Raw genomic sequence first — 23,472 nt, 5'->3', positions numbered from 1 at the left:
AATAATTAATGCAATCTATGCTTTATTGTAGTTTTAACATGGAATTTTATGCGTGATTATTTTTGCCCGAGCGATCATAGCTACACTAAAGTATCTCTCGGGTAAAAAGAATCACCAATCATAATGCAATCAATTAATGTAATACTGATCGACATGCTAAATGCATGAGTATATCTGATTTAATTAGCGTGAATTTTTAGATAGTTCAAATATAAAGTTTTTTTTATTTCAATTACAATTGAACTTTTCTATATTAATTTGAGAGTTAAGTTATGTTGATCTGTTACTTACACGCATTTGTATCTAATCAACGTCACCAACTTCAAAATAATATAAGTCAGACCGTACGGTTCAAAATCTCGTAGAGCCTAGAATAAAATGTAAATCCTGGTATCTAGTTTCTATGATGAAATTATCTAAACTTACGGCTACAATTTGTTCGTTTGCGTTGCAATAACAACAAGAAGATATTTAATATAACTATATATGTTAGTTGTGGGTATATAGCAAAAAAAAATGATGGGATTGAACAAATATTATCTGTTTCTGTCGTCATATTAATGGAACGAACTGTGTGTCTCTCCTTGCCGATCTCTTTTTATTTTCACATGAGCCACAGTTCCTTCAGACACTTGTTAAAAACAAGAAGCTCAAAGAAGCCAGTTCATTTGATTTCACATTTAGATACTTTGATTTTATTCCATTCACAATCAAACCTTTCTGATGGGTTCCAATAATTATATTCACAAGAACTAGAAATTAAAGAAAGACACGGCTTCCTTTGCCTCAGTTTTAGACGGGTGCCACATGGGGAGCAGGTTCTGCGTACCCTTTCGGCGGGGCACCTGAAATCATCCTCAGTTTATGGTGGGGTTCATGTTGCGTAGTCTTTAGTATATCTATGTTGTGTACAGTGTTCTATTATTTTTCTGTCTGTCTTTTTCTTTTCTAGCCAAGTCGTTGTCAGTTTGTTTTTATCAATGAGTTTGACTGTTCCTCTGGTATCTTTCGTCCCTATTTCAGGCTTGTTTCTCGAATTTGATAAATGCGGTCATTCTAGTAGCAGAATCTATGACAAACGAGACGATTTTGATTTTGAAATCATCAATTTCCCCCATCTTAGTAGTAATACTTAGTATACTAACTTCCCCTGCATATGAAATATATATTTCCAAACTTGTTCGTTATTCAAGAGCGTGCAACTGCTACTCAGGCGTTGTAAAACGTCACCTGTGACTTGAGTATAAAGTTGAAGAGCCAGGAGTATGGCAACGAACGTTGCGTCCTTTTTCTTAAAAAAAAGATTATCACAAGGTACCAGGAGCTTATTGATAAAAAACCCATATCAAATTCCGAAATAACGCATGAAGGTGTTGAAATTCAGATTCTGGGTCAGCTGACGTTGTTTAACAACAAATCTATCCTATAAGCCCATAAAAATGTCTCCACACGATCTTTTTCACAAGAATTTTGTATTTTTTGACACAAGTCACGTGACTTGAAATTATAATACCTTGAGATATTTAATCAATTACCTTTCATATGGACACATAATGACCTTGTTAGCTTTAGTACGAATTTTATTATCAATTAAACTCCGATAGTGTCTATTCCATAAGTTTACGTCCAATTTGTCGTTACTTCAAAGGGTTAACAAAAAACTTAATTCCGATGGATATTCCTAACGGCAAGTTCAAAAATAAATGGCAAACACATCTAACGAAGGGTAACAACAGGTCTCTACCTGACTTAGCAAAAATAGATTGTTTTTCTTAGGTAGGAATACACAGTAAGAAGTTTAGTTTCGCCGCTTATGGCCCCTGTGAATTTTTTTAAATATGAGTGTTTTTGTACAATAAAATTGATTTTTAGATAATTGAAGAATAATATAGCCTTCTTAGTGGGTTTATATAAACATTTAACGTTTATATGAAGTTATCTATAGTAAAAGATCCTAAAAATTAATGTAAGATACAGTCACAGAAAATAATTATATTTATAAGTACGTTTGAGCCAGTGACAACTCTACAACAGAGTTGTCCATCGGATCACCAGCAGTGATGGTGACACATGGCTGTGTACATTATGTATATACATCTCGTCTGAACATCAACCAAACAATGTTAGATCTGTAAATTTGCTTTCGCAAATTTTGTGTTCTTCCCTCGCCGGGATTCGAACCAATGCTACGGAGATATCGTGACACCAAATCTCCTGCACTGTAGCCTTCACGCTAGACCACACGACCTACTAGGCGTCATAAACATGGGGCTTTCGGTGTTACCTTTTCACGTCATAGTACACAGGCAAATTTTTTTTATATGGTTTTGAAGAAATAACTAGTTCACCTCACCACAAATTCATGTACCCATTTAAAGTCAGAAACCTTTTAAGTGGTTGTCTATAATCTCATATTTATTACAAGAAAATTATTCAGAGAATTTGGTTTTGATGGCAGCTCTATTTTGACTCAGATTGTAATTGTTTATAGTCTCTGGTCAATTCAATATATCATGGCAAATCTTTTAGACACCTGGCTTTTGTTGAGGACTGCATGTTAACACCTATAGCTAAATGCCTTTCGGGTGTTTTTGTTGTGTTATTGCTGTCTGATAATCAGATTGATATACACAGCTACTTTTGTATAGGTACTATTTCTGTACTAAAAATATGTAGTAATGGAAATAGACGATGTGGTACATTTACAATTGTAAATGAGAGTCCAAATGACACACAAATTAACCACTATAGGTCACACGACGGCCTTGAACAATGAAAAAGCCCATGCTGCATAGTCAGCTTTTAAAGAAACCTAAATGACAATTGTGAAACAAGTGAAACGACAAAACTAACGGTCTTATTAATGTACAAAATATTGAACGAAAATCTAATATTTTAATTTGCCTTTATTTGCCTATTATCTCGACAGTTAATTTAGAGACAGAAACTATCACTTAACAAATGATAAACAAGTTAAAACCTTCAAACATGTGACTACAACAGAAACATCTATTCATTTTGAATCAGTATAAGCACTAAAATGAACCGATTGACTGGCTCTCTAAGGAGCCTTTGCTGTTCTCAGAGCTGGAATCTTCTGTGTTCTGTTTATTGTTTGCTCTTATTTTTATTTCTTTGCTTCTTAGCTTATGACCGTATGTCATTGTGCCAGTTAAAGCAAAATTTGCTTTTCCTTTCTTTTAGCTTGCTTTGATTTTTGCATGTTTGCTTTGCTATTATATCATGCATGTTTTTTATTTGTATATGTAGTCTGTCAAATGTGCTGATAATTTGTAATTTGTTATTTGTTAAAAATATCAAGTCGGTTATCAATTATCAATTTACCATTTCTCAGCAGTACATACCCTCTCCTCTGCCCCTTCGTATGGTTTACATATCACAATTGATACGCTTTTCCCGTGATTGTTCACACTATACGGACTTCATATACAGGAGTGTGCTCCTTACGCAGAAACTGCTCCAACAAAGTTATGATGAGGACAGATATTTTATGGACACCATCACGACTTGGCTGATCCATACGATGTGTCTGTGACCAAACTAGCTAATTTTTTTTTATGTATTACGTTTGAAGTTAAATTCAAAAACAAACCGGACATAGCTACATGATATAGTTAATTGCTACCCGAGTTTGCGATTTTAAAAATAAGTATTGCAATGTGTATTGTTATTAAATGTAATATTAGTATTTAGTTTAAATATAATCTTAAATCAATCCTCATTCTATCTTGTTTTTTTTTAGATATAATTTAAGTCATTCTAATGTAACGTAATTTTTGTGCCTTTCCACCACTTCGTATGTGACGTCACTTTCTTCACTTTTTGAGTTAAGGCCTTAACTAACTCGGATGTGTCTATTATAGTGTTGGTTTGTGTATGGTTTTATTTTTTGTTTTCTGTATGAGTTAATACTTCAGTTTTATCATGTATCTCTTTTTTCAATTGATAAAATTTGATAAAATTTACTGTTTGCAATAGCATAAATTGTTCTAAATAATAAGGATGATCTTATCACAAGCAGAAAACCCAAGCCGTATTTGGCACAACCTTTATTAAACTTGTGATCCTCAGTGCTAAAATTATTTGATCTTGTTTTTCCTTTCGAACTTTTATACCTGGGCGTCACCGGCGCGTTTCTGGCCTATTGAATTTTACAGCTGATGCCTTTTGTTAGCTATTATTCATCTGTTTCTTTGTCTAATATGTTCTCCTATTTATTTGTAAAAATTGTATTCCTGTAATATTATGTTGTCATTTATGGCATGGTATTGGTTGCAAAAATTTGATATTTTTCATTCAAATGCAATATTTTTCATTTAATTGGTATATTTTTTCATTTATATGCAATATTTTTTCATTTATATGCAATATTTTTTCATTTGTATGGTATATTTTTTCATTTATATGCAATATTTTTTCATTTATATGCAATATTTTTTCATTTATATGCAATATTTTTCATTTGTATGGTATATTTTTTCATTTAAATGGTATAATTTTTCATTTATATGCAATATTTTTTATTTTAATGGTATAATTTTTCATTCAAATGGTATAATTTGTCATTCAAATGCAATATTTTTTATTCAATTTGTATAACTTGTCATTGTAATGCAATATTTTTCATTCAATTGGTATAATTGTCGTTTTTTTATTTATATGCAATAATTTTTATTTATATGCAATAATTGCATTATGGGAAATTGTTTGACGTCACAAGGTCAAATTTGCAACAACGTTTGTGATTGGTCGATATAGTCGGGCAGCCCCTGCTTGACTCACATGTTGAAGTTGGCACGTTCTCTATGAACTCCCCTGGTTTGATTAGCTGTTGATATCTATATATGAGAAGGTAACGTTTTGTATAACTGTTTGCATTCCCCCTTTCTTTCTCAACACGAATGCATGACCAAGAATTAAAAAAACGCGTCGCCCCACTAACTAAATCTTGCGTTCATGCGAGTACGGCATTGCAGGCTGATACTGTTAGTGTTACTGTTAGGATTATGTACCCTTGTGTTGATTCAATACTAAACATATGGAAAGTTTATAGAAAATCCATAGTCCAAATAATTATGACGTCTGGCAAGGCTATTTTGGTCGCAGGAAGGCGTCCAAGAAAAAAAATCAAAATAGCCTTGCCAGACGTCATAATTATTTGGACTATGGATTTTCTATAAACTTTCCATATGTTTAGTATTGAATCAACACAAGGGTACATAATCCTAACAGTAACACTAACAGTATCAGCCTGCAATGCCGGACTCGCATGAACGCAAGATTTAGTTAGTGGGGCGACGCGTTTTTTTAATTCTTGGTCATGCATTCGTGTTGAGAAAGAAAGGGGGAATGCAAACAGTTATACAAAACGTTACCTTCTCATATATAGATATCAACAGCTAATCAAACCAGGGGAGTTCATAGAGAACGTGCCAACTTCAACATGTGAGTCAAGCAGGGGCTGCCCGACTATATCGACCAATCACAAACGTTGTTGCAAATTTGACCTTGTGACGTCAAACAATTTCCCATAATGCAATTATTGCATATAAATAAAAATTATTGCATATAAATAAAAAAACGACAATTATACCAATTGAATGAAAAATATTGCATTACAATGACAAGTTATACAAATTGAATAAAAAATATTGCATTTGAATGACAAATTATACCATTTGAATGAAAAATTATACCATTAAAATAAAAAATATTGCATATAAATGAAAAATTATACCATTTAAATGAAAAAATATACCATACAAATGAAAAATATTGCATATAAATGAAAAAATATTGCATATAAATGAAAAAATATTGCATATAAATGAAAAAATATACCATACAAATGAAAAAATATTGCATATAAATGAAAAAATATTGCATATAAATGAAAAAATATACCAATTAAATGAAAAATATTGCATTTGAATGAAAAATATCAAATTTTTGCAACCAATACCATGCCATAGTCCTGTTCCAAGTCAGGAATATGGCCATTGTTATATTATAGTTCGTTTCAGTGTGTGTTACATTTTAACGTTGTGTTTCCGTTGTGTCGTTTGTTTACTCTTGTGTTTGAGTGTGAATTCACATTACTATTTACTGAGACGTGTCACGGTACTTTTCTATCCCAAGTTCGTGTATTTGGAATTCAAAGTTTTGTAACAGGAAATTTATAAAAATGACCACATAATTGATATTCATGTCAACACCGAAGTGCTGACTACTGGGCTGGTGATACCCTCGGGGACGAAACGTTCACCAGTAGTGGCATCGACCCAGTGGTGTAAATAGTTATCAAAGGTACCAGGATTATAATTTAATACGCCAGACGCGCGTTTCGTCTACATAAGACTCATCAGTGACGCTCATATCACCAATTAAAAATTCCCTATCTGTTCAACCAAATTTTGCAATTTTCACAGCTCTCTAAATATTTTACCTTAAGTTTAACTTCATAGAAACCAGGTATATCCTGAATTGTACATGTATCAGGTTTCTACATACCAATTTTCACCATACCTTTAAAGCCTTCTAACAAATTAACTGACCTTCAAACAGAGGCTCCCAAGAAAAAACCTGGTTTTCTGGAAATCTAAACTTAATATACTATGGAGCGCATTAATCCTCAATTTTTAATGCAAACTCATAGACAAGTAAATGTTGGCTCAAAATGATCTAGATAGATGAGGGGGGGCAAGGGGGGTCCCAATAACAGCAAAACAGCAAATTGATTTGGCTCATAACAGATAACAAGGAATTAAAATGGACAAAAACAGATAACAGTAAATGAAATATTTAAATAATTCGGTCTTTGATAAATCAGTATTTCTTATTACGGATATCCTTTGTAATGCATTCCATCTTTTATGACTATGTTTTAAGTATTAATTTATCTATCTAGAATGTGTTAAAATAACTGCTCAATAAATTACAATATTTTTAAAAAAAAGGAAAAAGGAACCAACTTGTGTCTGGTATTTTTATAGGCTCGGTTTAAAACAGAACGTATTATGGTATACTGTTGTCCGTCTGTTGTTAACATGTCGTTCGTTAACTCATAAACTCTTTAACCAATTTGCATTAAACTTTGGGAAATTGTTTATATCTATTGACGTGAGCTCCCTTTTGATTTTTAATGCCCCACCTACGATAGTAGAGGGGCATTATGTTTTCTGGTCTGTGGCTCCGTTCGTTCGTTCGTCCGCCTGTGCGTCCGTCTGTGCGTACGTCGTCCACACTTCGGACAATAACTCAAAAAAACTTTCACCAATTTCCAGGAAACTTAAGTGAATTGTTTATATCTATTGACGTAAGCTCCCTTTCGTTTTTTTTTAATTTCAGATTTTAAGTTTTTGATTTATGGGGCTTTATTCATAAAAAAGGGGTCAGTTTCAACGCTTCGGATAATAACTCAAAAAGCATTTCACCAATGTCCATGAAACTTTGGTGAATTGTTTATATCTATTGATGTAAGCTCCCTTTCAATAATTTTCAGATTTTAAGTTTTGGATTTATGGGGCTTTATTCATAAAAAAGGGGGATTTTTAACACTTCGGACAATAACTCAAAAAGGCTTTCACCAATGTCCATGAAACTTTGGTGAATTGTTTAAATCTATTGATGTAAGCTCCCTTTTAATTTTTATAAATTTCAGATTTTACATTTCCGTGTTATGAATTTTTATGCTTAAAAAAGGGGCCCGGGATTTTCCAATTTTGGGACAATAACTTATACGCCCGTCTTTTAGAGCAACAGGCGTATCATGCGCTAAAGCGCAGCCCTTTATTGATTTTGTTATTGAGTTAAGGGATTTATTCATTAGAAAAAGGTGTTATTTTCTAGTTTTCAAAAATAACTTGGCTCAAAAATGCTTTCAGCACTTCTCATGAAACGTTGGTGTATTGTTTATATTTATTTACTGAAGCTCCCTTTGTTGCTAATAAAAAAAATGACCTAAAAGTGTTTAAATATTCTGACTTTTTCTAAATGACCATTTAATGAGGTGTGTGAATTTTTCTTAATAAGACTATGAGGTAAAGTGGTATATAGGGTAGAAAAATCAAAAGCACCAATTATAAGCATGCAATTAATCAAGTACTTCGAACTAATTTTGACACTCTAAAAGCAATTTATTCCACTATTTTCAAAGGCCTTATTTGAACATTTTTTTTTATCAGCTGAGGTTTTTGATTGAACCAAGTGTACTAGTAAGTAGATTTCATAGTTTGGAAACAATGGCTTAAAACGAAATAAATCTTTGTTTCTAATGAGTTATGTGCAGCTTCGGACCCAAGTACAGGATTGGGACTTTCATTGTAAAATGCATTTGGTTCTGCTTTGAAAAGAATCTTAGAGCTGAGTCTATGTACCATATTATATAAAAGGTTAAGTGGTTGTTAGGACCTAGTCCTTAATTGAGATCCTTAGTTAATTGTCAGATGTTCCTGGCCATATGTTTTCCTTTTTGTCATATTAAGAATTTTTTAAATTTAATATGTTCGTACGGAAAACAAGGAACATAATTCTCATACAAAATATTAAGATAATTCTAAATACATATTCATAAAAAATGGAATTTATTACAAAGGATAATCATAAGATACACTTGAATTGTCCTGGACCTCACTTCTGTGATGGGTATATGTTAATGGAATCCTTCTCTGAATACGGGACACACATATTAGTAGTGGTAGACCACAATGCCCAATGATCTTCAATTTATTCCGAATATTGAATGTAAACTGAAAAAATGCTAACATCATCACAATAACAGACTAACAAAAAAACTAAAACCCCAATAACAGCTAACAGAGAATAAGAAAATAACAGCTAACAGCAAATATATTTTCAAAATAACAGATAACAAAGAATTAAATTGCCCCATAACAGCATACCAGTTAAACTCCTTGTCCCCCTCTCATAGATATATTTCTCTCAGTTTCACCAAAAGTTTCATTTCTGCAAATTATTTGGTTAGTTCCGGAGCACCTAGCTGAGATCACCCCTAGTTTTTGGTGGGGTTCGTGTTCTTTGTTCTATAGTTTTCTATGTTTGTCATATGTACTATTGTTTTTCTGTTTGTCTTTTTCATTTTTAGCCATGGCGTTGTCAGTTTGTTTTAGATTTATGAGATTGACTGTCCCTTTGGTATCTTTCGTCCCTCTTTTAAGTAAACAAGGACATCAAAAGCACTATTTTGTGTCATGGACTTTTACTATGTTCTAAAATGGAGGGAGTAATTAGTGGTCTGACACCTAAAATACGAAACTCGAGGGTGACGTTTAAAATTTCTATATTTGATTCGTAACGTGCTAAAAAATTTCTGATACAAATCCGGAGAAAATCTTTTCGGTTATTGACTCCTCTATTACTCCAGCCGAAAATTGAAAACAACTTGTTTTTGTTCGGCGTAATTTATTTTTGTTATGAAGACTACAACACAAAATATATTTCAACTTACAAATATGCGCACACATGAATAACTTTTATCTGAATGAATGTGGTATGCCGGCGCTGAAAGGGGTACACTATTCGTAGGTAATTGGATGTTAAACAGGTACGCCGCCGAAAAATTATATATGGGGGGAGGTGGGGGTAAATCCCCAGGTAAATCCGTCACTGATTGTTGTGTTTTTGGGTTAAAACTATATCATTGTAAAATGTAGAGAACAACTATAAACAGAATTAATGATGAGCCAAACTGGCAACTCAGATTAACAAAAAAGATATGTTAGTCATGAATTATAATTTTTAAATGTTCATGATGTTGGAGAAGGGTAACACGAATGAATGAATAACACTGTTATATCTTTTTCACTGCGGATACGAGTTTTCCTTTTGACATAGTTCCTTTAATATGAGGCAGGAATTTCCTGTGAATGGGGATGAAGTCTATGATTTTTTTTTTAATCAACAATGTTAAAAAGAGAAATGGAAATACCGTAACGTTTCCGATTTTGGTTCTGTTGTTAGGAATTTTCTGCGACGATCTGGATATTAAAAAACACGACAAAAAAAATAGAACGATTTTGAGTTCATTAGTACAATGAAAAATAAGGGAAATTTTCCCTTTTTTTTTTTTTTTTTTTTTTTTTATTGAATTTTCTACTGTAATAGGGGACTTCGTCACCATATTAATGTATTTCAATCATGTTTATTCATTCATCAGAAAATAATATTGTACTTAACTTGCCGGTTTATTCCCGATTGTCCCACTTTTTAAAATTTTAGAGTTCTGATTGTCCCACATGAAAAGTTCTGATTGTCCCACATGATTTTTTTTATGTGAAATGTTCTTAAATAAACAGATGGCTTTGTGTTTATTTTGTTAAAATAACAAGAATTAATTGTGAACTTTTATATAGTAATATTTTTGGATTATAACCATTTTATTAAGTATAAGATATGATTTTTTTTTAAATTATGAAATTAATGCACTTTTCATTAAATAATATAACATGTTGTATCTAAAAACATATCTAAAATGATACTTTTAATTATAAAACATATACAAATAACAACATTTATATAATTTATATTTTTTTAAGATTCTGAATAAATATCAATATAATGCATACATTTAAAAAAAAAGTATCACAACACATAAAGAAAAGATGAGAGCAGAGACTAATCCCGAACCAGCAATCTTTAAACAGGAAATAACCAAGCTTCGTACACCAGAATGGAATGATGATACTTAAAGGATGGTTGAACAGCTACCAACTTTCCCTTCTCTGAAGTCCAGTCTTTATCGTCAGCGAGAGGACCTTGTACCACATCTACCAACATCTCTTCTGAACATTGACCTCCAGGATGAGTGGACCCAAACTATAGCTGCTGAAAGATTCTTGCTTATCAACGATGATACCTTCGATAAGATTCTTGTATTCGCCACTGACAGTCACCTACAACACCTGGCAAACAACGACAACAATACAATTTACTCTGATGGTACCTTCTACACATGTCCATCAATCTTTGAACAGCTGTATACTCTACATGCACTGATTGATGGAGAGATGTTCCCACTGGTTTTTGCACTTTTACCTGGAAAGTCAGAAGACATCTTTACCAGATTCTTCTCACTACTGAAGAATGATTGCACCCAACGCCAGATTCAACTGAACCCAACTACTTTCTTCATAAATTACGAATACGTTGTACAGAATCCTGCCAGATCATCTTTTCCGGGAATTACTATCAAAGACTGTTTTTTTCCACTTTACACAATGTATTTGGCGTAAAGTTCAATCAACAGGGCTCGTCACAAACTACAAAGGGGAACCAGACATCCACCAACTGATACGCAGCAGGGCAGCAGTTCTCCAACTCATACCAACAGCTCAACTAGTAGACATCTGGTTCCATGCACTGGAAGAGTTGGAAAACTCAGACTCAACTGCAAATACTACCCCTTTTACAGATTATGTCACTACTTACTGGGTTGAAGCAAACAGACAGCTGTGGAATCACTACAAAACAGAAGGACCAAGAACAACAAACCACTTAGAAGCCGATGGCACAGCGGCTTGAAGAAAATGACCTAAGTGCCACATCCAAACATATATACACTACTAAACTACCTCAAAGAAGAACAGGCATTTAACGAGATAACTCTTATCCATGCAGTACCATGCCGGGGGAGTAAGACCTACAAAAAGAAAAAAAATATACCCAACTAAACAAGCGCCTTCAACAACTAAAAGATCAATTACAAATTGGTGATATTACTGTATTTCAGTTTGCAGACACTGCCTCCTATTTGTTACATTTGGACTAGATTTGTTTTATGATATTTAGTGCTATGTATGATTAAGCTTTAATGGTATACTTATGTATTGTGTATGCTTTATTGCCGAACCTTTTACATTATGTGTGCTTTATACTATCAATTGTGTTCTAAAATGCTTGATTGAAACCCATTATCATACATTACTGAAGAAACGAGTAGTGCTTGATGTATTATATTTTATTACTTTACATTATATACTATGTTAACTGCTATCATATTAATAATTCATGCAAAATAAAATATTTAATAATCATTTTATCTTCTTTTTTTCACATTTTACAAGTTAAATTACCGAAAAAATATTAGTTACCTGTAATTACCTATTTCACACTATAAAACAGATTAATCACAATCAAAACAATTCCCGATTGTCCCACAATTAAACTTCCCAATTGTCCCACAAACATCTTCCCAATTGTCCCACAAAAATTCACTACCTTTTTACCTGTAATTTCAAAAAGTGGGACAATCGGGAAGACACCAACTTGCCTGGGTCCTAAATGCTTGTTGATAATAATTGAAGCCATACCACATTCACTATGTTTTTCTTATGTGCATCATTACTACTCATTTACTACTTACTACATTAGCACTGGTTGTGCAGTTGTGTATGTTTTACAATATAGAATTTTACTCAGTTTCCTGTACCGAACCGTAAAAAAAAGTAACTTCAGAGAAAGATAAAAAACAAAACTAGAAACACTTGTGTGGACTTGGAGGTGTGAAAAATATAATACATATTTTTGATAGATCAACTTCTTTCAAACCAATGAAAAAAATATGAAACATTGATGTTATAAAAGATGCCTAATAAGCTAATTCCATATATAAGTCTTACATTCCATCATGCATGGAACAAACATTATGTTTAATGATGTATTCCATGCTTCTTCGTTTGTCATCTCTTTTTAGCTCACCTGGCCCAAAGGGCCAAGTAAGCTTTTCCCATCACTTGGCGTCTGGCGTCGTCGTCGTCCGTTGTCGTTAGCTTTTTCAAAAATCTTCTCCTCTGAAACTACTGGGCCAAATTTAACCAAACTTGGCCACAATCATTATTGGGGTATCTAGTTTAAAAAATGTGTGGCGTGACCCGGTCAACCAATCAAGATGGCCGCCATGGCTAAAAATAGACCATAGGGGTAAAATGCCGTTTTTGGCTTATAACTCAAAAACCAAAGCATTTAGAGCAAATCTGACACGGGGTATAATTGTTAATCAAGTCAAGATTTATCTGCCCTGAAATTTTCAGACGAATCGGACAACCCTTTGTTGGGTTGCTGCCCCTGAATTGGTAATTTTAAGGAAATTTTGCTGTTTTTTGTTATTATCTTGAATATTATTATAGATAGAGATAAACTGTAAACAGCAATTATGTTCAGCAAAGTAAGATTAACAAATAAGTCAACATGACCGGAATGGTCAGTTGACCCTTTTAGGAGTTATTGCCCTTTATAGTAAATTTTTTACCATTTTTCGTAAATCTTAGTTATCTTTTACAAAAATCTTCTTCTCTGAAAATTTCGGGCCAAATTAATCCAAACTTGGCAACAATCATTTTTGGGGTATCTAGTTTAAAAATGTGTGGCGTGACCCAGTCAACCAACCAAGATGGCCGCCACAGCAAAAATAGAACATAGGGGTAAAATACAGTTTTTGGCTTATAACTAAAAAACCAAAGCATTTAGAGCAAATCTGACATGGGGTATAATTGTTTATCAGGTCGAAGATCTATCTGCATTGAAATTTTCAGATGAATTGGACAACCCTTTGTTGGGTTGCTGCCCCTGAATTGGTAATTTTAAGGAAATTTTGCTGTTTTTGGTTATTATCTTGAATATTATTATAGATAGAGATAAACTGTAAACAGCAATAATGTTCAGCAAAGTAGGATTGACAAATAAGTCAACATGACCAAAATGGTCAATTGACCCCTTTAGGAGTTATTGTCCTTTATATTCAATTTTTAACACTTTTCATAAAATTTGTAAATTTTTATTAACATTTTCCACTGAAACTTCTGGGCAAAGTTCATTATACTTTTATAGATAGAGATAATTGTAAGCAGCAAGACTGTTTATTACAGTAAGATTTACAAACACATCACCATCACCTAAACACAATTTTGTCATGAATCCATCTGCTTCCTTTGTTTAATATTCACATAAACCAAGGTGAGCGACACAGGCTCTTTAGAGCCTCTAGTTTGGTATTCCCGGCTGATTTACACAAATAAGTCTGATTGAAAAACGATCTATTATATGAATTATACATGAAAAATTGACAAGGAATTGACCATTTTTGCTGTGAACTGTTGGTTGATTTGCACAAATACAGTGATTTACGGATATATATACATGTATACATTATAGAAATAATAGATGTTTTTTATATTTTTTTATTAAATATATATAGAGAATAATACATGGCAGAATCGGTATCATATGTCGTATCATCCTGAGACATCAATATCAGCCCAAGGGCCTTTAGGCCTGAGGGATGATATTGGTCGAGGGTGATACGGATTTTGCCATGTACTATACACTTTATCATATATTTCAACAGAAGAGTATTATATTATATGAACTGTTTTCTGATCCATAGCACTGGGTTACCTTCAGTTCCACTTTTGTCTTGTTTCAAAGGCCTTAAAAGAACTGCTCAATTACTTATCCGAAGCACCTTACAATTGGCGTGCTGTTGTTTTAAAAAAAATATTTTGTTTATTATTGTATTTATTTGTGTGTTTTGTACTTTTATAGTTGCATTTAGTGTGCCAAAAATATGGAAACTTGACATTCGTGACGTCACATACAATATAAAAAACTTGACGTATGTGACGTCACATACCAAACAATGACGTCATTCAAAAAAATGACCTATTTTGAGGAAAATTTTTCTTGAGCCAAAAAAAATAAACCTGACTTTTATATTTATAAAAAAAAAAAAAAAAAAAAAAGTAGGGGTGTGATAAAGGGTAGGGGTGCGATAAAGGGTATGTGCTAAAGGGTACGGGTGTGATAAAGGGTATGCGATAAAGGGTGCGCATCAAAGTTGCCCAATATGGATTAAACAGCAGGCGGCAGGCTATTATCACATATGCAAAACTACTGTATTTACTACTAAACATGTGATAAATATGTTTATACATGTACATGTAATATTCTGTCATTCATCTATATATCACCATATATATTTGTAATAGTCTAGCTAATATCTATCATTGTCTTAAACCTGTGACACTTACAATGTAGGAATTCTATGGTTTCATTCATATATATTTCTATTGCAGATTAAATGAGAGTGTCTAAATTATAATAACATTTTCACAGTCAGATAACAGTCATCAACATGTCTAATATACAATGTTTGTGTGGACTCGTTATAGAAGGCAAAGATTTAACAGGTAGTTACAATTAATAAAGACATATACTTTTGTTACAACATAGTCCCTTTTATTAGTCTGAGGGGGCTATGGTTTTTTTTTCTGGACAAAACAATATATTTTTTTCGCTACAAGTCGAAAACAATTTTTTTCTTTTCAATTTTAGCATTACATAAAGTGGCAGCTGAGGGTGAAACAAACCCCCCGAAAATCAAATGGTTGCTGCCTAATTAATAGGCCAAAGTGAGGGTCAAACTAGAAAATATTGACAACTTTTTAAAGTTGAAATCTTAGTTAACATTACAGTTACTAGAACACTTACGGCATGTACATTTAAAAATGTCACAGACTTTTTTAATCTCCACATTGACACAACTCTCCAGAAACGTATATTATTTACTACTTGAATGTCTTCCATGTTTATACTATTTTAGATGAATACTATATACATTTCAGTTGACTGATATTTTTCTGAAGGTATTTGGTTTTATTTATATCAGGTTTTTGTTGTTTTGCTTCTTGAGGTTTATAATGAATTTTTTGTCACAGCAACTTAATTGTTAGTTCACATGTTCGTTGTTAGCATAAATAGTTAAATTATATGACAAATTGAAATAAAGATTTATCATGTTTCTAGCAGCTGCTAATGTTCCTGATTTCAGGTTCAGTCAACGAGCATTCCCGACATATACCAGTGCAAGCCAGGAAGTCAAGGTCTCTAATGAACACATATTCTTGTTAACCCTATTTTTATGCCCTATTTATGGGCTTTATGTTTTCTGGTCTGTGCCTCCGTCTGTCTGTTTGTTCGTCTATCTGTTTGTTCGTCTGTCTGTCCCGCTTCAGGTTAAAGTTTTTGGTCGAGGTAGTTTTTGATGATGTTTAAGTCCAATCAACTTGAAACTTAGTACACATGTTTCCTATGATATCATCTTTCTAATTTTAAAGTCAAATGAGAGTTTTTACCCTTATTTCACGATACAATACACTGAACATATAAATTGATAGTGCTAGTGTATTATAGACACATTCTTGTTGGTCTATCTGTATATCAAATAAATTCATTGCAAGCATATACTTATCAGTAGAGCAGATAATCTACAGCTCTCTCTCAAATGAGTTGTCCTTAATGACATACATGTGTTTACTGAATTATAACCCTCTTAGTAGTTCTGTATATATGATGAATAACTCAACTGACAATCAGTTTGAGAAATACTGTAAATTCAGAAATTATTGAGATTTTGTCATTTAAGACTGAATGCAATTTTAATTTTTGGGATACATTGAGAAAATCCTGTTTTAATTCATACAAAAAATTTAAAAATGCAAGTTAAAATATGCGATTATAACCCTGCCATTTTTCTTCTTAATAAAAACATCGCAATAATTTCTAAATTTACAGTATATTAAAGTATCAATTACAATTTTAATGAGGCAACTTTTCTTTTTTAAATTTACAGTACCTTTGAAGGAGTCAAAAATCAATGCCACAGTCCAGGGATTTATAGCCAATGTAGAGAGTCAGCTGACCTACATCAATGAGACCACCGAAGCGTTACAGACAAGGTTTATCTTTCCTTTGGATGACATGTCAGCTGTTTACAAGTTTGAGGCATATGTCAACAAAAAGCACATTATAGCAGAATGTAAAGATAAAGAAGAGGTAACACTTTAAAGATTGAAGACTGAATGCTAATAAATATATGTTAACAGAAAAGAAAATGTTATTAACACTATTAACAGAATGAAAATGGTGTTAAACAATTGTTGATATAGAGCAGAATCACTGAATGCAAATAGAAAGTTGATTTTTTTTAAACAACTGATAGCAAAAACAAAAAAAACTTTAATAACAAATTCAGAGAGAATGAAATCATCACCAAAATGCTGAACCTTGTAATTTGATCGAACATGGGTAATCTACTGTTGTGTTATAACTGATAACGTCTTTAATTTGATGATGTCAAAATAATGTCTTTTGCCCACTGTGTCAGATACTTTTTATTGAAACCATATTGTTATTAGGATTTATCCCTATTTTTTAGGCTAAAAAAACATATAAAGAGGCAATATCAAGTGGCCACACTGCCTTGTTTATGTCTGAGGCAGATACTGCTGGTGATACATTTGAATGTAAACTTGGCAACTTGCCAGCTGGGGAGAGTGCAGTCTTAACATTGTCCTATGTTGTAGAACTGTCTGTAGAACCAGATGGGAAGTTGAGATTTATTTTACCAACAGTGCTGAATCCAAGATATTCACCAGGTAGGTAATTGAGATTTATTTTACCAACAGTGCTAAATCCAAGGTATTCACCAGGTAGGTAATTCACTCTTATCAGAGGTATTCACCAGGTATGTAATTGACTCTTATCTAAGGTATTCACCAGGTAGGTAATTGACTCTTATCCAAGGTATTCACCAGGTATGTAATTGACTCTTATCCATGGTATTCACCAGGTATGTAATTGACTCTTATCCAAGGTATTCACCAGGTAGAGGCAGGTAATTGAATCTTATCCAAGGTATTCACCAGGTGGGTAATTGACCCTTATCCAAGGTATTCACCAGGTAGAGGCAGGTAATTGACTCTTATCCAAGGTATTCACCAGGTAGGTAATTGACTCTTATTCAAGGTATTCACCAGGTAGAGGCAGGTAATTGACTCTTATCCAAGGTATTCACCAGGTAGAGGCAGGTAATTGACTCTTATCCAAGGTATTCACCAGGTAGAGGCAGGTTATTGACTCTTATCCAAGGTATTCACCAGGTAGGTAATTGACGCATATCCAAGGTATTCACCAGGTAGGTAATTGACTCTCATCCAATGTATTCACCAGATATATAATTGACTCTTATCCAAGGTATTCACCCGGTAGAGGCAGGTAATTGACTCTTATCCAAGGTATTCACCAGGTAGGTAATTGACTCTTATCCAATGTATTCACCAGAAATATAATTGACTCTTATCCAAGGTATTCACCAGGTAGAGGCAGGTAATTGACTCTTATCCAATGTAATTACCAGGTATATAATTGACTCTTATCCAAGGTATTCACCAGGTATATAATTGACTCTTATCCAAGGTATTCACCAGGTAGAGGCAGGTAATTGACTCTTATCCAATGTATTCACCAGGTAGAGGCAGGTAATTGACTCTTATTCAAGGTATTCACCAGGTAGGTAACTGACCCTTATCCAATGTATTCACCAGGTATATAATTGACTCTTATAGCAGTACATATTCAACATAAAGATTACTTTTTCTTATTGGCCCTTATCTTTGTTTTAATTAATCACTATGTTTTGTACTTGATGGTTTCTTTTTCTCATTCTCACTAATATTTGAAACAAATAAAAGAAAATTTTAAAGATTTTATTTACACTTTCCTTTATATGCAAGACAATATTTGTGATATAAATGTTAACATTCTCTGTCATTTCAGAAGTTGGAAATGTTATTGAAGCAGGCAGTGAATCTACTCCTAACCAGGTGGACATAGGAACTCCTTGTAAACTGACTTTTAGTGCTTCAATCTCTGGTTGCTACAATGTGGAATCCATTACCAGTCCTATAGACAAACTAAATGTCAAAATCAGTGATGATAAATTATCAGCTTCTGTGAGTTCATAACTAAGTGTTATATGAAGTAACAATAAAACAATAAAATCGTATATTCCTAAAGTTTCAGTAGAAAGCTGTGGGGTCCAAAATTTTATGATTACTATAGCAGACCATTTAAATTTTTTTTGGTAAAAGAGGGATAAAACATGTACATACATGTACATACAGGCTCTTGATCTAAATACTATTTAATACATTCTAAAATACATATAATTAAAGTTTCTGTGATAAAATTCAGCATGAGAAATAATAACCTTTCTCATCTTAGACCAAGAACATATATATTGTTCCCAGGTAAGACTTATATTGTACTTATTTATTCATAGGTGGATCTGGCAGAATTGTTCCGGTTTGACCATGATTTAACAATGGATATTAAGTATGAAAACATCAACAAACCACAAGTCATTTTAGAGCCAGGAAATATAGAAAAAGGTATAGATAAAGAGTGATACTGAGCAGACTGATTGCGCAAACAGTCAAAAAATGTTTAACTAATTACAATTTTTGTTGCAAGTTATTTTTGCACAAGAGTCTACTTAATATGAAATTGAGAATGGAAATGGGGAATGTGTCAAAGAGACATCAACCCGACCATATAACAGACAACAGCAGAATCACCAATAGGTCTTCAATGCAGAGAGAAATTCCGGCACCCGGAGGCATTTAAAAATAAAACAAGACTAACAAAGGCCAGTGGCTCCTGACTTTGGACAGGCGCAAAAATGCGGCGAGGTTAAACATGTTTATAAGATGAGACAATTTCTTATTCACAACAAAGCACAATCAGAATGATACCACATACTGTGACAGTTTTATTATTAAAAAAAAAATCTTTGATTTTAGGTTTGTTAAAAATCCATTTGAAATGCTGACAATAAACAGCAATGTGAAAATCTTCAAAAGACAAATTTTATTTGATTAAAGTCCTTCCCTTACATGTTGAGGAAGCACCTGACTCATATGTTATTATGCCTTAACACTGGTGTAGGCTCAATACCAGAATACACAAAGTCAAAACATTATTATTGAAAATTCAAATTTGTTTTCCTGCTTGTAGATGGTTTCCTGAAAGAAGATATTTTAATGGTCAACTTCTGTCCTGATATTAAGCAAGGAACACATACAGAAAATAGCCAGAGAGAGTTCATATTTGTCATTGACAGATCTGGTGGGTTTATTTGTTACTGTAAATTCAGAAATTATTGCGTGCATTTATTATTGCTTTTTTGTCATTTTAGACTAAAATGTGATTTTAATTTTTGTGGTATTGAGAAAAATCTAGTGAATTTCATATCATAAATTTCAAGACGCGAGTTTAAATTATTGCGATTATAACCCTTCCTCAATTTACAAATTATAAAATGATCCCAATAATTTCTGAATTTAAAGTAAATTCAGTGATAAATACTATATGGTTGTATATATATAGATTCTTACATTGGTACCAGTGGATTATCGGATTTATCCAATCGAGATAGTTCAATTATCAATTTTAAAGCCCGAGCCGCTTCGGCGAGGACTTTAAAATTTATAATTTAACTATCGAGATTGGATAAATCCGATAATTCACGAGTAACTATGTAAGAATCTGTTTCTCCAATGATTAAACAATACATTTTCTTTTTTTGTTAACCGAAAATCCCCTTGGAGTGCCTTTCACATTGCACGAAGTTGTCAATTTCATTAACACCTGTTAGCATATTTTGATTCATCCAGTTAGCTAAAAAGGTCATGACCCTTAAAATCATCCAATGATGATCTGAGATCACCGGCAACCACACGTTGATTAAATTTTTTTATACAATGGGTTAGGAAAGCGATAAATTTCCATAGAATTAGAGAAATGTATTTAAGACATGGAAATCTACACCACAAAAGCTTTCTGATGATGATATGTGAATAATTTTTAGTTTGGTAGAAGCCCTGTCCAAGTTGAGATTTGACAGTATGCATGATTTTATCTATTGGGGCAAGTACAGAAAAAGTCAAATATTACACTTAGGTTTTAAAAAAAAGTTTACCTTTTTTTTTCATTAATCATGTTGTTGCTGCGTTTCTGACTTATTTTAAAAAAAAAACATACACATCTTTTTATATTGTGTATTTTTAAGAATTTGATTTGAAACTATATGATTTCTATTTTTAAGTTACTGGTGACTTATTTTTTTCCTGACAAGAAATATACTTGAAATATATGTTTACTTATTCAACTAAAACAAAGCAGCTTTAAACTTATTGTCTAATTAGAATAGGGATTAACCCTTTCCTCCAAAGTGACGCCTTTTGACGCCACCCCCTTTACTAAAAAATTATGCCTTTTGATGCCTGTGTAGCACCTCAGTTGGGAGACTTTGACTACAAAGTGTCTGATTCAAGCGTAATAAAATTTGTATCCAATATGATATTCATATGGATACAAATGTATCTGACTTTAATTTATTTGATGAATTAGTTGTTTTTCACAATTTGTTTATTCTTTAAAGCATATTTTTAGCCTTTTATTGAAAAATCCTATGCGAATCAAGTATGCCAAAAAATGTGTCAATGGAGGAAAGGGTTAAAAAAACCTGAAAATAAGATTAACAGTCCTGATATGTCGTGATATAGCCAAGATTGCATCATACACAAACAAACAACAGTGTAACTGGATTCAATAAAAATTCACAACACAGGTTTTATTGATTTTTTCAGGCAGTATGCATGGAAATAGAATAGAAAAGGCCAAAGAGACTTTGTTATTGTTGTTGAAGAGTTTACCTGTGGGTTGTATGTTTAATGTGGTTTCGTTTGGTAGTGATCACAGCTTTTTGTTCAAAAAGTGAGTTAGGATAACATTTATTTGTATATAGAAATATTAAATTTTATAGGGAACCTTATTCAAACCTCTGTAATTTGCAGAATAAATATAATCATATAAACAAGTCTTAGGTATTCAATGATTAAGAATGCAAGTCTCACGTTTACAGTTGCATACCTTTTTTCACAGTTGATTATTTTTTTGTGATAGCCCAATATAGAAATAATAGGAGAACTCACAAGACATGTACTTCTTTTTAAAGTTTATAAAACCTGCCTTATATTCTACCTTTTTTCCTTTGTGTCTGAACAAAGTTTTGCATATATATCCTGACTAGTTCAAATAAATTTTTCTAGTCTGTGGCATTGGACCTAGTGGCTTAAGGTGCAAACTGACACTATCTTTATTCTGTTTTCAAAATAGCTGTATGTTTTCAATCCTATCCCAATGTACCAATATTATTTTCTTCAATAAACAAGTTGTTGGAAAAGATTTTGTTGTAAATTTTAAAGACCTTAGGCTTCTCAAAAATACCACATTACTTTTTGCAAAAACCTTTCTTTTTGCATATTAAACACCTTTGATGCTCATGGAATAGACCATGTGTTTGCAAGAAAATTGATAAATTAAGAAAAGTTGAGCAGTTTCAGGGTATCAGTAATGGTAAGGTTATCATGTATGCTGTCATATCAGAACATCTCATTTTCAAGGCAATAATTTCCCAACCTCCTCAGTCATGGTCTGATGATGTTTAACCATTAATCTTAAGTGTCTAATATTTTCTTCTTTTGTAGAAGTGAGATATACAGTGAAAAAACATTACAGAAAGCTCTTGGTGTTCAGTCAAAAATGGATGCTGATATGGGAGGAACAGAAATATTAAAGCCTCTTAAAAAGATTTATAGTGAAACCTGTAAGCATGGATACCCACGTCAGGTAATTGAAACATATAGTAATGTAGGGTCTGCCAAATAATGGTAAAGTGAGTTTTTATTTCCTTTTGTTAGATAAAAAAAATGAAAATTGCTGTATATTTATAAGCCAGTATCAGCAGTGTCCCATGGACACATTCTTTATATATTTTGGGAAATAGTTACCTTGCTTTTTTTGCTTTACTCATTGCTTATGATAGAGATGCTTTGGAAATATTGGTGGTTCTCTATTTAATGATTAATAATTGAGATATGTGTTATTATGGGACCCAAAATTGAATGTCTTTGAATTATGAATCTTTTTTTCTTTATTCAATTCTGCAAGCCTCATCATAATGCAATTACAAGCAATCCATAATTCAAACTTTTTAGTATACATTTGAACATATCTAAATCCAAGCAAAAGTTTATTTATGTAAATATTGCATTCATCAATATCTCAGAGACAACTGCAGCACATGCATGTTCGTATTTTCAGATATTTTTGTTGACAGACGGTGAAGTGGGTAACACATCTGAAGTAATTTCACTAGTCAGCAGTCATAAGAAAAATACAAGGTACATTTAATTAAAAAAAATATGATAGAATTGTCCATTCTTAGAATTAAGCTCTGATATACATAATTTCCTTTGATTCTGGTTAACTGGTTATATGGTCAAAAGATTATCTTAGTAACCAATTAGGTGAAAATTATCACTTTGACAAAACCAATAATTATACAACATATTGAATTTCTATAAAGACATATCTGGCCTTGTATTAAACGAATTATTTGAAACATTATTCAATGAATATTGGAAATAGCCTCTGGTAGAAAAATGCTTTCTTAAACAATAAGCTCAAAATAAACTAAAGAATTATCGAATTTTGCATTAGAAGCATTGAGAAAGAGTGTACATGATATTGGATACC

The 23,472-nt window shown here is 32.5% G+C and overlaps 1 protein-coding gene across 3 annotated transcripts in view; it reads left to right on the top strand.

Annotated features, from left to right (window-relative positions):
- The first annotated feature begins 9,395 nt into the window (after positions 1–9,395).
- The window catches only part of LOC134715946 (von Willebrand factor A domain-containing protein 5A-like), a 33,357-nt gene continuing 19,280 nt past the window's right edge, over positions 9,396–23,472 (top strand). Inside the window, exons 1-10 of one of the 3 annotated variants that reach the window (XM_063578516.1) lie at positions 9,396–9,564; positions 15,108–15,221; positions 16,664–16,866; positions 17,249–17,468; positions 18,649–18,824; positions 19,154–19,262; positions 19,888–19,998; positions 21,522–21,648; positions 22,422–22,563; positions 23,038–23,117. In XM_063578516.1, coding sequence (XP_063434586.1) covers positions 15,167–15,221; positions 16,664–16,866; positions 17,249–17,468; positions 18,649–18,824; positions 19,154–19,262; positions 19,888–19,998; positions 21,522–21,648; positions 22,422–22,563; positions 23,038–23,117 — 1,223 coding nt within the window. In that variant the 5' untranslated portion in view covers positions 9,396–9,564; positions 15,108–15,166. Of the gene's footprint in view, positions 9,584–15,107; positions 15,222–15,862; positions 15,915–16,663; positions 16,867–17,248; positions 17,469–18,648; positions 18,825–19,153; positions 19,263–19,887; positions 19,999–21,521; positions 21,649–22,421; positions 22,564–23,037; positions 23,118–23,472 lie in introns of those variants that run through there. The other 2 variants (XM_063578515.1, XM_063578517.1) reach the window with 2 other exon arrangements.

Source organism: Mytilus trossulus, chromosome 4, assembly GCF_036588685.1.
Source record: "Mytilus trossulus isolate FHL-02 chromosome 4, PNRI_Mtr1.1.1.hap1, whole genome shotgun sequence".
NCBI classification, from domain to species: Eukaryota; Metazoa; Mollusca; class Bivalvia; order Mytilida; family Mytilidae; genus Mytilus; species Mytilus trossulus.
This window is presented reverse-complemented; position numbering and strand designations above follow the sequence as displayed.